Here is a 15,757-nt window from a genome sequence, read left to right as displayed (position 1 = left end):
GATCCCACGTGCCGCGGAGCGGCTGGGCCCGTGAGCCATGGCCGCTGGGCCTGCGCGTCCGGAGCCTGTGCCCCGCAAAGGGAGAGGCCGCAGCGGAGGGAGGCCCGCATACCACAAAAAAAAAAAAAAAAAAAAAATCACACTGACTTCTTGGAGTTGAGATGATTACAACCTCAGCTATCTACCAATGAAGAAAAAGAAAAATACTTTGTTTGCAATACCTTTTGGTATTATTAGCATAATTTTTTAAAGTTTGTTTAGGGGCAGTGAAAATGAGTGACTTATTTGAAGGGTTTTCCTAATTTGAATGTCCCGAACACCTTTTAGAAATGTGGTGTTTATTATTTGTTAATGGTGTATGCAAAGGCATGGATACCACATTAACTAAACCAGAGCAAACAGAGGAATTTGCTCTCCTGCACATGCATTGTTGACTTTTACCTTGTTCTTAATTTTGGCATTCTTGAGTATTAATTAGTTGAAGGTGTCTAAAACAGATGTCAGCTGGGGCCTCCCAACTTTTCAAAGATCCAGCTTATGTTGGCTTGAAAGCCAGCCTTGCTGCTTCATCCCCTCAAGTTCTGCCACCTGTGGAAGTCCTAAGCTTTCTCCAAGCTTTCTGTAACTTCTCAAGGGATCTCCCTTCTCTGCCTGCTTCACTTCCTTTGCCCCAGCTTCCTGTCACACCATCTTTGTTTAATCATGCAGGGGCAGGGAACCTGCTCATCCAAAAAGAGAACCTACTTATATCTATAGTTACTGAAAAGACTGTTACAGAATCTTTCACTGATGTGGACACAAGGTAGACACAAGTTAAGATACCTTTGAATCCATACAAATGTATCCTTATTTTGCATACATGATAAAGCCTTAAAGAATCGATTTATTAAAAATCAAATATAATTGACTTGCATGACAATTTTAATATTTTTTATTTATTTGGGATTGATAGTCCTTTGGCCGAGGCTCATAACATTTGAGTTTAAAGCCTCTAGCCATTTTAGTTTAAAGCCTTTAGCCTTTTATGTATATTCATAAAGAGTAGAGGCACTTGCTAGTTTAATGGACTATTGCACTAAATCTCTTTGTAGTGTAAATTGATTACCACCTCATTTTATCTGATTTATAAATTGTCACATACTGGAATTACTCATGTTCAAAAACTCTTACATTTAAACATCACTAAAGAATAAACTAGAAAAAAAATGAAAGAACCAGTGTTCAGACTTGTCTGTTTTCAAGAGTTTCCTGACTTGAGACTAATTAAAAAATAAGTGGAGATTCAGAAAGCAGAAAGGCTAGAGACGCAGCAATAGACTATGTGGTTCTCACAAGCTGTTTATTGCAACATTAAAACAATTTATTATAATTCATGAGTCAACTTTAAGATTTTTTAAACCAGGCATTAAATTTACTCTCTTTAAGTAGAAATTTGGTTTCATTATCACTTAAACACTTTTTATTTTCTCATTTTAGGCTTTAAATTTGGGTAATAATGTTTCATCATCTATTTCTTTTATATTTCACAGGTTCTGTTAGCTTCCATTGGACAGCTTATTTCAAATTGTTCGTGAAAACATAAATTTTCGTTATCATTATTTCCCTCAAGTAATAGCCATATGAGTGTCTGTCTATAGAACATTTACCTTGTTTGGAAGGACCGTGATATAACAGCAAGACTGAGCAAAGGTAGATTTACGCAAAAGGCAAACAGACCTTCAATTCTTTGGGAGATTTTTTTTTTCAATTCTAACCCTTTCTATTATTTTAAGAAACATTTCTGATTGTATTTTGTTATAAAGAGCAATCAGAATGATCACTGATGTCACATAATGTGTATTATTATTCAGCAATATACATGTTTAAGGAATCTGCTACCCTTAAATTATTCTTTATGATGCTCTTGGTGAGACCAATGTTTTATTGGCACTTTGCAAACAAAGGGAGTAAGGTGAAGATAAATTTCTCATGTACGGAATCATCAGTCTAAAATGTTTATGGGATTTTAGTTGCCTGAAACCAGCCACCATGCTCTGTGAGGGGCTGGAATCGATGGTGCCACTTTAGTGACATCCATGGCAGAGCTCTGACCCACAGAAGAGTTCAGTTAGGCCATCTTCATGCTATTCCCCGGGATTATCAAGTCTGTAGTGTAGACCGTAGAAAACCGTGGCTCTCCCTCCCCTGAAACTAATGCCTGGTTGCACAGTGGCCATGGCCGATGCCATGGGAGAGAATGACTTGGCAGGCAGTCCCCTGGGGGAATAGAAACTCTTGCCTCTTGATTGCTAGCACTGCCATCCTCAGCCACCCAAGCCAGAGTCATTAAAGCAACCATTCACCACCCCTTCTTGCTAACCCTACTGCTAATCAACTCCCTGGCCCTGAGTTTTTTCTTTTTTCTCAAACCCCTCTCTCCCTCTTTCTCCCTGCTTCTCTCTCCCCTAGTTTCGATCCTTACTATTCTTCAGCTAAACTGTTGCTCAAACTTTTAACTGACCTAAAATCAGTTTCGTCCTCCTCAACTGGGTAACCGTAGTTACCTGCATGAAACTTAAATATGACTCTGCCACCTGCACCTTATATCCCTTCAATAGCCTCCCAGAAAAGTTCAGACCCTTTGTCATGGCATTCAGAGCCTCAGCACCCGCTCACCCCTACCCATTCCTCTCTCCTCTCTGCCTTGCCTTTTATGTATCAGCACATAACACTTCTGGCTGTTCTTCTCAGATAACCATTCTTTCTCTCTTCTGTGCTCATGCCTTTCTCTCTTCTTGGGTACTTTCATCCCTAGATATCTTCCCCACCTTTAATTTGATAATACTTGCCCATCATTGCAGACTCATCTCAGGCATCTTGTCATTCAGGAAGCCTTCTTTATCCTTGTCCCATCTGGGTTAGATATAACTCTTTTATGTCCCTGAAATATTCCATGCATATCTCTGCTTTTATCCTTAGTAGACTGTATTATAATTAACAGTTGCTATGTCTTGGGGTCCTCACTAGAGCCTGAGTTCCTTGATGAGGGATGCTGTTCTTTTGTCTTTGAATCTTTTCTTTTTAACATCTTTATTGGAATATAATTGCTTTACAATGGTGTATTAGTTTCTGCTTTACAACGAAGTGAATGAGTTATACATATACATATGTCCCCATATCTCTTCCCTCTTGCGTCTCCCTCCCTCCCACCCTCCCTATCCCACCCGTCTAGGTGGTCACAAAGCACCGAGCTGATCTCCCTGTGCTATGCGGCTGCTTCCCACTAGCTATCTGTTTTACATTTGGTAGTGTATATATGTCCATGCCACTCTCTCACTTTGTCCCAGCTTACCCTTCCCCCTCCCCATATCCTCAAGTCCATTCTCTAGTAGGTCTGCGTCTTTATTCCCATCTTGCCCCTAGGTACTTCATGACCATTTTTTTTTTTTTTTAGATTCCATATATATGTGTTAGCATACGGTATTTGTTTTTCTCTTTCTGACTTACTTCACTCTGTATGACAGTCTCTAGGTCCTTTTGTACTAGACTTTTATTCTCTTTCACACTAGGCACTCTATAAATATTTGATGAAGGAATGAATAAATGAACAGGTAAAAGCTGTATTTAATGGAATTAAGTTTTGATGGGATCTGAAGATAATATAAAACTTAGTATTCTTAGCTGCAGCAATGGATCTGTGATACTCACAGCTTCCTTGTTAGTCCTTGCATGTGACCAGTAGACTGCATCTAGGTGATCTGATTTTAGAGTATTTTGTGATAAGTGTATCAAGAAAGGAGGAACTGATAGTTCTATTTAGGAATTAAACCAGAAACTTTGGTCTTATAGGCAGCGTGTTCTTTAACCGAAACAGTAAACAACACTGTAGGAAAATTATCAGAAGTCCTATTACCGATAGGAAGATCTCAGTTATATCTGTGTCTCAGTCTTCAATTCTGAATCCCTGGTCCTCCCATCAGAGGTAGGAAACAGAGCCTCTGTTATGCCTCATGCTGATAATAAGTATGTGGCCTATAAGCTTTGAGTGCAGATATGATGGTGGTGTCTCTGGCACCACCACTGTCACTGTTCTCTGTTGCACTGCTACTTCCTTGCTGGAACAGCTTGGCTCTTCAGTTATTGGAGCAGAGGAAAAGTTGATGACCACAGGGGAGTTTACAGTGACCCTAAGGCAACTTTCAGAGCTATTCTACAAGAAGAGTATTTTATTCCTTAAACAAAGGAGTAATTTCCAGGGGTATTTTTGGTTCTGTGTTTGCTGTCTCATCGATAATAGACAGATTGCAGCAACAATGAAATCTTGCTCTGTATTTCTCTCATCTTCCCACTGAGAGTTTGCCTGCCTTTTGTTGAGGTCAGTTAGTTAACAGCAAATGCTACACTGAAGTCCTGCGATTAATCAGTTGGCATGGCCTTCAGTCTCAATCCTGAATATTCAACACAGTGGACTCATTTGGAGAGAAACAGGCAAATATAAAGGTCATAACATTAATCACAGAGTTACCTAAAGCCTGAACCTTTTCTTTCTTTTAGAAGTGATGGCTTGTCAGAGGGTGATGAGAGAGCAACAAGACCTCTTCATGGTTTCTGGGAATTGTTAAATTTCAGCAGTGATTTTCCTGATTTTGATTAAATATTTGATACCAAGCTACAGTGGTAGAAACACTGTAGTATTGGGCTTCACCACTATCACTCTCCTCATTTTATAACAAAATGAAGGATCACAGAGGACTCTGTGGTCGTAACTGTTTAATAGCTTTTTAAAAATAATTACCTTTGTCTCCCCCCTCACCAGATTTGAGACTGGGGACTGGGGAGATCTTCTAGCCAGAATCTCCAGTTCCCTGACCTTTTGTAATTCCATCACACGCATCCTACTGATCTTCACTGTAGGACTGCAACTCCTTATCCTCTCTGCTTGTCCGTCAGGACTACTGAACTTACAAAAACAAAAGCACACACAGACACACTTTTAAGTGGTGCCTCTGCAAGTTCATGGTCACCCACACCAGTGGAGTCCTCAGTGCTTTCCATCAGTCTTGAATGTCCACAGATTCATTCTCTACTGGTTTCCTCAAGTTCCCTCTCTTACTTGCATCTCTCCCACAGCTAAAGCATCGTGCTTCCAGTTTTCCTGAGAAAATAGGCAAAAGGGTTAAGAAAATTCATACTATCTGCCAGCCCATTTACATGTATTATCTCATTTAATTTGCACAGTCTAAGAGAGAAAGAGATTATTGCTTTTCTGACAGAGAAGGTAACTGAGGCACAGGTGAGTGGTGCCTGTAAATGGTGGTGCTGGGATTGAACCAAAGTCAACTCAACTCCCAACCTCTTTTCCTTCCATGCGATGTGATCCTGCTCTACACCTGAAGCTCTGTGGTATGAACCATCAGATTTCTTACTCCCCCATCTCTGAATGTTTACAAATCCATATTTCCTTGATTTTTTTGTTATGTTTCTTTTCCTCTCATAGGCTAATAATCCTCCATCCATGATCTGTCTTCTCCCCTTGGGGGAACCTTGATCATGGACCTCTCATTATTCAAACTCCTTCTTATAATAACTTTTCCCCTCAATATATATACATGCTTAAATTTCTGTCTTAAAAAAAGCATTCTTCATGCTTGCATCAGTCTTTGTATGCTACCCTATCAATCTTCTTTCCTTCATAACAAGCTTTAAAAAAGCTCTTTTTTAATGCTACTCTGTCACCACTAATGTAGTCTTCTGCCTACTGTAGTCTGAATTCCAGGTCCACCATTCACTGAAATAGTTTTATTCTAGGAATGCAAGATTTGGAGTTAAGAAATAACAAAATCCAATAGTTACTCTTCAGTCATGACACTGTAAGCTTTCCAACGTGTATGATATTTACTTTGGGATAATCTCTCATTGCCGGAACCATCCTTCTATGACTTTCAGAATACCATTTTCTCCTAAATTTGCAATTCTTTTTCAGGCCACTTATTCTTAATTTCTTTGGGTGCTTCCTCCTCCCCTTAGGCTCCCTAAATGTTAATACTCTTCAGTGTCTCATCATTGACCTTCTTCTTGCTTATTGACTTTAATTGAAATATTTCATCCACATTCATGGTTTTAAATTACCCCCTCATTAATGTTCCCCAGTCTCTATCTGTAGTCTGGACTTCTTAACGGCTCTTGGACCCATATTTCTCATTGCCTAATGAACCTCCATGGAAATCTCAGTCTGTAGGTTCAAAGCCAGATGCAAAGTCTTTCTTTCTATCCATTCTCTCTATCAACGTAACAGGTACCATGATACACCCAGGTATACTCCAGTCAGGATCTTGGGAGTCATCCTTTGCCTATATCCCTTTCTCACTTTCAAATAAAAATCATTTGAACATTCCTAAATCCTTTGAAATGACATACTACTTTTAGTCTTCAATTCTGTTGTGTTAGTTTGTACCCCCAAAATTCCCTGCCTTGATCCAGTTCTTCTTCACTTCTTTATAGGATTCATTTCATCTTCTGATTAAAGCACTGGTTAATTGTGAACCATTAGGAGTACCAGTCTACTTGCTCTGCTCATTGATTTCATTTGTACCCACCGCATATTATCAGGTTGTAATTATTTATCTTCAGAGTAATAGTTTTTTACTGTGTCGGCGTCCTTAGAGCTTCATCTTGTGTTTTTATTTTTGTTTTCCCCGTGGTCTGTAAAAACTTAAGTTGTTTATTGCATTATAAAGCAGTAATTTTTATTGTTATTGTTTTTTTAAGGTTTTTATTTGTTTACCTCGGATTTTTCCAACTTGAAAAAGTCATAAATTTTTTTTTAAACAAGTTTTTTTTAAAAATTAATTTAATTTATTTATTTATTTTTGGCTGCATTGGGTCTTCACCGCTGCACGCAGGCCCTCTCCAGCTGCAGCGAATGGGGGGCTACTCCCTGCTGTGGTGCGTGGGCCTCTCACCGCGGCGGCCGCCCTTGCTGTGGAGCACAGGCTCCAGGCGAGCCGGCTTCAGCAGTTGTGGCTTGCGGGCTCTAGAGCGCAGGCTCAGTGGTTGTGGCCCACGGGCTTAGTTGCTCCGCGGCATGTGGGATCTTCCCGGACCAGGGCTCGAACCCGCGTCCCCTGCATCAGCAGGCGGATTCTCAACTACTGTTCCACCAGGGAAGCCCCAAGTCATAAAATTTTCAACAGGAACTTTGAAGTAAGTTTCTGATCGCTCTCTCTATTTATACTGAACTTCAATTAATAATGTTCTTCAGTATCATAGTGCTTAAGGAAGTTTTGTGCTAGCATTTTCCTGAATCAGTTGATAACTACCTTCCCTGACATTTGTAACCCTCTGTCAATTGGATATATCTGCCAGGCTTGCAAAGATTTTCTGCTGCCCTGATGTGAGTGTCCCATTAGGACAGATAATGAAGGAAAATGCAGTCTTGACTAAACAGCTTCTCGTGCTGAAATTGTTTGCATTTGATCTACTTTCAGCGCAGTTTTAATAGCAACCATTATCTATATTCGCCAGCTGCTTTGCTCTCTCTAGCTCCTAAAACCTCTGTTTAACCAAAACCATAAGCAGGCACACTGATTTGTGCGTGTAAAAATACATCCTCGGGCTTCCCTGGTGGCGCAGTGGTTGAGAGTCCGCCTGCCGATGCAGGGGACACGGGTTCGTGCCCCGGTCCGGGAGGATCCCACATGCCGCGGAGCGGATAAGCCCGTGAGCCATGGCCGCTGAGCCTGCGCGTCCGGAGCCTGTGCTCCGCAACGGGAGAGGCCACAAGGGTGAGAGGCCCGCGTACCGCAAAAAAAAAAAAAAAAAAAAAATCTTCATTCTTGTTCTCAACATAGAAAGTTACCTCAGACGTCTTTCTTCCTTTGCTTTCAGATTTTGTGATGACACTTACTGGTGTGACATAAAATCACTCAATGACTGTTACTCAGTACTTCAGGGGTTTATTGTCTAGTCTTTGAGGAAGCTCCCTTTCTCAAGCAGCTGATTGCCTTATCTGAAAAGTGCATACTTAAGTATATATATATATATATATATATATATATATATATATATACAGTTTGCTGGAGTACTAAGTTATATGCTATACTTTTATTGAAAATAACACTGATTTTCCCGTTGCGGAGCACAGGCTCCGGACGCACAGGCTCAGCGGCCATGGCTCACGGGCCCAGCCGCCCCGTGGCATGTGGGATCCTCCCAGACCGGGGCGCGAACCCGGTTCCCCTGCATCGGCAGGCGGACGCGCAACCACTGCGCCACCAGGGAAGCCCCTGTTTCATTTTTTTATTTGAATAAACTGAAATTTGAATCAAAGACATTTCACTGCTGATAGCGTTATGCTATTTCAGTGACTTATAAATTTTGGCTTTTGGTATGTTTGTTAGCACACATAAAGCAAGTCCAGAGTAATTTATAAAGCTTTGATTTATGGTATATGGAATCTTGAGCGGAGTTTATTCAAAGCAATTACTTGCAGTTAATGCCACAATCATTACTACCGTCTACATTCCAGTATTACGTTTATTTTTGCCTCTTAATAATAATAATAGTTTTATATGTAAATGTGTAGAGACATAAACATTCTCTTACATCAAAACCTGGACTAGACAAGAAATTCATTAAGATTAAAAGCAGTATGTATTTTTCTTAACGATATCTTGGTCTTGAAAGAATCAGTTCTAAGTCTACTGTTATTCAAAGCTTGTTAAATATCAGTGACTTATGATAACCTTGAAAAGAAATAAATATTGGGATTTTAAAATCATATTTAAATGAATTTTCAGTGGATGTCTGCTGAATACCTTACACTGTATTATAATTATTTTATCCATTTTTCTGATATTGGAAGGTAAGACTCAACAGGAATCATGCAAAAAGGAGAGAGGAAGAATGATTTTTTCTTTGACTTTCATTTTCATCATTTTCTCACTTTTTTCTTCAAATATTAAAAATCTTCATTGGTATTTTTTTTTACTCATTCCTTCTTTATTTTAAACTTTAGTTTTCCTGAGTTGATATCTTTATGTTAGAGTCTGGTGGAGTAATAAATACTTCCCTACACAGAATGTTTTTTAGAATGCGTTCCTATTTAGAAGGTGGGTAGTACAAAGATATTGAAGTGTAGGTAACTGTAGATATTTTATTGAAGTATTTATTCATTCAGGAAATGTTTATTTAATCCTTAAGTGCCAGGTTCTAAGAAAGGTTCTGGAATTACGATACAAATAAGAAACAGACGTATTGTAGTTCAAATAAATACAAGGTACCTTAGCCATTCAGGCTGCTATAACAAAATACCATAGACTGGTGGCTTATAAACAACAGAAGTTTATTTCTCACAGTTCTGAAGACTGGAAGTCCAAGATCAAGGCACCAGCAGATTTTGTATCTAGTGAGGGCTGCTTCCTAGACCATTATTTTTTCACTGTAACCTCACATTTCAGAAGGGGCGAGGGATCTCTCTGGCATCTCTTTCATAAAGGCGTTAATCCTTTGTGTTAGTCAGAGCCCTTATGACCTAATCACCTCCTAAAGGCCCCACCACCAAACGGCATCACATTGGAGATTAGGATTCTAACATACGAATTTTGGAGGGACATAAACATTCAGTCCATTGCACAGGGATTATGTACAAATCAGATGAAGACAAATAGAAGATGCCAAGGGAAATGTCCACTAATTATGCAGCCTCCCTCTCCCTGCTCATCCTGCATTCCTACCAGCTCAACCTCTCTGATAAGGCAGCAGTAAGCTCCTTAGCCTTCCAAGGCCTCAGTGCCTCCCACTGGCCTCCCCAGGTATGTCTGATCACAGTCTGCCTTTCCATCTCCCTCTGTAGAAGTCCTCGGCATTCACTCTCCGCTCACAGGGCCCAGCTGGACTGCTCGCTTCTCTCTGAGCCTTGCCCGCACTTTTCCGCCGCCTTGAGTTTGCTGAGGCTCATGGCTCAACCAGACATGCTCTCAGTTCCCCTCTGCCCGTCAAGATTCTACCCATCCCTCAAGGCCTGCATTGTGTGCTTTGATATCCACGTTTACCTTCTTTCATCCCGTCTACTCCTTTAGGCATTTGTCTCCTTTTTCTTGAACACGGCCCCAACCTTCTGGGATGCGAGAATAAACAAGCAAGCAAACAAACTTGAACTCATGCCCATCTCCTACAGAGCCTACAATCACTTTCCATTCTGCTTGGAATCAAGAGTGCACAGGATGTAAACCCTGAATACATTCACTTGGTGTTCAAAGCCTATTTTCTAAGTATTTAATTTGTTTTTACTATGTGCCAGACTCAGAGTTTGGCAATAAGATACAGATGCGAGAGCTAAGTTGACAAACAGCATACAGTCTGTGAAGTGCTCCAATACAGGTGAGCACTGGAAATTTATTGGAGTGGCACTAGTTCTGGTGAGTCAATAAATGGATGAAAGAATGGATGAATATGTGAATGAATAATTTATTTTAATTCTCTAGAGCTGACATTTAGTACTCTGCAGTCCTCCTGATGGGTAAATCACCCTGATAATCTTATGCTGCAACTACAATGCATATCCTAATTTCTTCCTTCACAACATTTGTTAATAACACTCAAGTGATACAATATAGTTCTAATGAATTCTGTACACCTGCTTTCTTGGGTATGTCACCCTGGTCTTTATTGTGACACGGACTGAGGTCTCCAACTGCAAAATTAGAAACATTAATTTGGGAATTTTAAAAATAATGTTTAAGTGTAACGTTAACCTAATGGTTCATTATTAAAAACAGCTAAAGTATATTTAATGCTTCTTTGGTTTCTGTTTCGTCCTTGTGTGCAATCTTAACACTTTATTAATTTACTTTCCCTGGGTCTCTACTTAGGATGATTTGGAACATCCTCTTTTCAGAGTTCACTGCAAAAAGAACATCAAGGTCTTATTTTTTTGGACTTTTTCTGTGTTACCGCCTTTTCACTAAAAAATTTCCCTTTGCCTATTCTGGTTCTTCTGTTTTGTCTGTCAATCACAGAAATTAAGGAGGCTTCCTGAACCTATACCATACTTGACATCAAGTATTTTAAACTGAGTCTACACTCATACACTTCAGAGATCCAGTGACTCAGGATCATTGTGTTGTACAAGGTCAGACAACATACAATTTGGACACGAGATCTTTCTTTATATCCTTCAGCAGAAGTTTAGTGGGGACGAGTCAACAAAATTGCCATATAACAAGCAGTCAGATGTGATCTGCCGTTTGAGTTTAGAAATGTTTCTTTAGTCGGTCAGTTTTCCTTCTTTCTTTTTTCTTGTTTTCATCCTATGTTAGACCCCTGTGAGCTCAGACTCATAAAATGAAAGACATCATCATTTTTTGTCTGTTTCAGTCATTCAACAAATGTTTATTGAGTACCTACTATGTGCCAGGCTTTTTTTCTAGACACTAGAGTGTGGAAACAATAAATAGATAAACATAAGTAGTATCTTAGGAGGAGAAAAATAAAGTAAGGAGAGGTGATTGAGAATGACTGAGGGAGGGACATGTATTTTACACAGATTGTTTAGAGAAAGCCTCTCTCCAATGAGATGCATTTGAGCAGAGACCTGATTGGAGCAAGCCTTGCAGACAATTGGGGCAGAAGATTCCAGAAAGAGTAGCAGCGAGTGGAAGTGGTAAGCCTGAAGGCTTTGCAGGCTTAAGGAACAGAAAAGAAGCCAGTGTGGCTAGAAGAGAGTGATCACCACAGAGTGGTAGGAAGTGAGATCAGAGTGCATGTGAGTGGTGACATCATATAGGACCTGTCAGCCCTGGGAAATAGTCTATATTGTATTCTAAGATGAAATGGTATTGGAAGGACCTGAGCCAAGGGGTTACATGCAATCTGATAGGTGCTTTAAAAGATAAGTTTAACTGCAGATTGCATTCGTTTTCTTTTGCCACACAGCAAATTACTACAGACTTAGTGGCTTAAAACAACCCCTATTTCTTATCTCACATTAGACGTGGGTCCTGAGTCAGAGAGGAGGGCCTACTTATACTTAGCCAGTTTCTCTGCTCAGGGTCTCACACATCTAACATCAAGGTGCCAGCTGGGCTGTGTTCTCATTTGCAGCCCAGGGTCCCGTTCCAAGCTTGTGCAGGTTGTTGGCAGAATTCACTTCCTTGTGGTTCCAAGATTGAGGTCCAGGTCCCCAGTTGTTTGTTTGTTTTTAGCACCTTAACCATTTTTTCTATTGTGGTAAAAAAAAAAACTCATCACATAAAATTTATCATCTTAACCCTTTTTACATGTACAGTTCAGTAGTATTAAGTATACTCACATCGTTGTGAAACAGATCTCCAGAAATTGCTCATCTTGCAAATCAGAAATCCTATACCCATGAACCAATTCCCTTTTCCTTCCTCTCCTCACCTCCCGGCAACTACCATTCTGCTATCTCTCTCCCTATGCATTTGACTACTTCAGCTAACTCATCTAAATGGAATCATACAGTATTTGCCTTTTTGTGATTGGTTTATTCTTTGATTTTTGTTTGGCCGTCAGGCTGCTGGGTGGGGCTGGGGGAGCCCTCTCAGATGCTAGGGGCCACTCTCAGTTCCTAGCCATGCACCCCTCGCACGACCTGGCAGCTTACTTCTTCAAAGCCGGCAGGAGAATCTCTCACACTATGAATCTCTCTCTCTCTTTTTCCAATCTGCCGAGACAGAGCCTTCTATAACATGACATAATCACCTCCATCACCTTTGTTGTCCAGTGTCGCCTAATCAAGGAAATGACTATCCCATCATATTCAGAGGTCCTGCCCACCGTCAAGTGGAGGAGATTGTACAGGGTGTGTACAACTGGGTGTGGGAATTTGGGGGGTCATCTTGGAATCCTGCCTACCAGGTAAGTGGGGAACAAAATTGTGCAAGGGGCAAGAGAAGAAGCTGGAGACTAATTAGAAGGCGCTGGAGATGTCTAAGCCGTTGCTTCTCAAAGTTTAACGTGTGTGAATCTCCTGGGGTTTGGGTTTAATTGTAGATTCTGACTTGGTAAGGCTACAGTGGAGGCCTGACTCTCCTGACAGTCTCCTAGGTGATGGTGTTGCTGCATGTGGAACAGCAGGACTCACAGGCCAGCGATGACGGTGGCTTGGGCTAAGGGTGCTAACAGTGGAGATGAGAAATGATCTGATTAAGGACAGATTTTGAAGGTAGACGCAAAAGGGCCTGCTGAGGAGGAACCAGAGGCACCAGGATGACTTCTGTGTTTAGGGGATGGCAGTGATTATAGGAGGCACTTGTAAGGCAGAAGTCCAGTGTTCAATTTTGGATATGCTAAGTTAGAATCCAGGTAGAGATGAGCACTAAATGCTGTGGACAGAACAGGTTATAAATCATATTCAGCGCTCTAGAGACTTAAAACTTTGTGTTTCTATGCACCACAACTATGAGACTCTTCCTAAGCGTGCTCAGAATTTATTGTACTGTTTGAAAAAATGTAAGCAATAAAAAGAGCTTTATTGGTTTGTACTGCAATTTCTTTCTCTGCTTCTCTCACGCTGACACTAGTAAAACAAGCAGTGTTTTCTTGTCCCCATGCCAGTGTTCTTTACAGTGAAATTAATGTATTATTACTCAGATTGTTAAAGCTGTTCCCAGAAGCCACAATGTGCATCACTGTATATTTAAAGCAGATTGTTTTCGAGCGCTCTCTAAAAAGAGAGCTAGATTTTAAAATAAAATAAGTTCGCAGCACCTATTATTGATTCTGGTGGATGCCTCACTAGGAGATGAATTACCAAATTTTCCCTGGCTATATAGACAGTTTCATGGTGCGACTAATTATTATTTCTTTCCTGGGTTAAATTATGCAAAATTAGCTTTATCACATTATGAGAGCTTGCATGTAAGTCGATCCTCACTGATTCCCTTATCACAAAAAGAAGATGGCATAGACCAGAGTTGTACGGAGTGTATGTTTTCTTATGATTTCTCTGAACATCAACCATGTGAAATCTTGGCTTTACCCATACTCATGTTCTGAAAGAAACACATTTGAAAGGATAGAAGCTGAAAATGGTGCGGCTACCTGCTCTTTCAAGGAATGGCAGCAGAAATGCTAGAGTTTAGCCAGAGAAAAGGTTGAGACTTGGACCCACAACATTGCATATATTTTAATAGATGAACATTAAATAAAACATACCCATTCTTAGCACTGCTTGGGTTCTTAGCTAAGTTAATGTCCAGTGAAATAGGTTATGAGAGATGGTTTGTGGTTTCAGGTAGTGGTGAAATAAAGGCAACACAGGGCAATTTGGGTTTAGAGGACTATTCATTCTGTGGAACAGATGAAAATTCACTTAACTGTAAGCAAAAATCTTTAGAGAAAGCCCTGTTTTATTTTTTCTATTGTTAAACCATAAAATCTGTTAGGCTTTATAACCAGGGGAAAAAAGGGGGAGAGGGGAAAGGAAGGAGATATTTCAAGGAGAGCCTGGTGATTACATTTTTATAAATAAGCCCTGAGCAGATGGAAATTAAACCAAATCGTTCAACGCAGGGATAAGAGAAAGTCTAAAGGGGCCTCCCCCACCCCAGCCCCGTGGAGAGTACTAAGGAAGTCAGAACTTAACTCCTCTCATCTGGACATGCTTCAATCTGGAACCCTGAGCTAAGACTAACTATCTGATAGGACAAGTAGGTTTTCTGTTGATTTGGAAGAGCGTGATGGCTAAACAAGGCCATTGTTGAACCCTGCACTTGTTCTATAAGCATCTTCTTATAGTGTATCATATTAAAACCCAGAATCTAAATCTAGTCATACAGTTGTTTCTCAGTATTGGAGAAGGATTGGTTCCAGGATTCCCTCCGATACCAAAATCTGTGATGCTCAAGTCCTTTATATAAAATGGTGTAGTATTTGCATATAACCTACATACATCCTCCCGCGTATTCTTCAAATTATCTCTAGATTATTTATAATACCTAATACAATGTAAATGCTATGTAAATAGTTGTATATACAATGTAAATGCTATGTGGATAGTTGTATATGCAATGTAAATGCTATGTAAATAGTTGCCAGCACTTGGCAAATTCAAGTTTCCTTTATGGAACGTTCTGGAATTATTTTTCCCAAATATTTTTTGCTCTGAGATTGGTTGAATCTGCAGAAGTGAAACTTGTGAATACAGAGGGCCAACTGTAATTACTTTAAGAATTGGTTTAAAGATGTCCCAATTTTCCCTACTATTTTGTCTATTTTTATGTAACATATTAACTACTTTATAAATATAAAATTTAGCTTTTGCATGGTAATTTGAAAAACTAACTTCTTACCTTTTTTTCCCCCAGGAGCATTGAATCAAAGAAATTGGGGAAAGAAATATCCAACATGTAATAGCCCCAAACAATCTCCTATCAATATTGATGAAGATCTTACACAAGTAAATGTGAATCTTAAGAAACTTAAATTTCAGGGTTGGGATAAAACGTCTTTGGAAAACACATTCATTCATAACACTGGGAAAACAGGTAAAATATTTGCATTTTGTTTCTGACGTTAATATGTTTATCAGACCTAGAGTATGTTTAGGTTATTTTCCTTTTATTTTCCTTTGAATGATGTATTCTGAACTGGATAGAAACTATAGGTAGAAGAAGTCAAATAGAAAATTGGAAGTTTAGACCTTCTGAAAATGTGTACAAAAAATTAAATGACCAAAGTCATAATATCATGTTCTCCAGTAATATAACAATAAAGATGCCTCCACTGGAAGAGCTGATAAAGATAACATAATATA

The 15,757-nt window shown here is 39.8% G+C and overlaps 1 protein-coding gene across 1 annotated transcript in view; it reads left to right on the top strand.

Annotated features, from left to right (window-relative positions):
* PTPRZ1 (protein tyrosine phosphatase receptor type Z1) overlaps window positions 1-15,757 on the top strand; it is a 177,919-nt gene that overhangs the window by 84,059 nt on the left and 78,103 nt on the right. Inside the window, exon 3 of the mRNA XM_024127941.3 lies at window positions 15,309-15,488. Coding sequence (XP_023983709.1) covers window positions 15,309-15,488 — 180 coding nt within the window. The remainder of the gene's footprint in view (window positions 1-15,308; window positions 15,489-15,757) is intronic.

The sequence above is a fragment of the Physeter macrocephalus genome, chromosome 5 (assembly GCF_002837175.3).
Source record: "Physeter macrocephalus isolate SW-GA chromosome 5, ASM283717v5, whole genome shotgun sequence".
NCBI classification, from domain to species: domain Eukaryota; kingdom Metazoa; phylum Chordata; class Mammalia; order Artiodactyla; family Physeteridae; genus Physeter; species Physeter macrocephalus.
The sequence above is the reverse complement of the archived record's forward strand: the minus strand, read 5'-3'. Positions and strand labels throughout refer to the sequence as shown.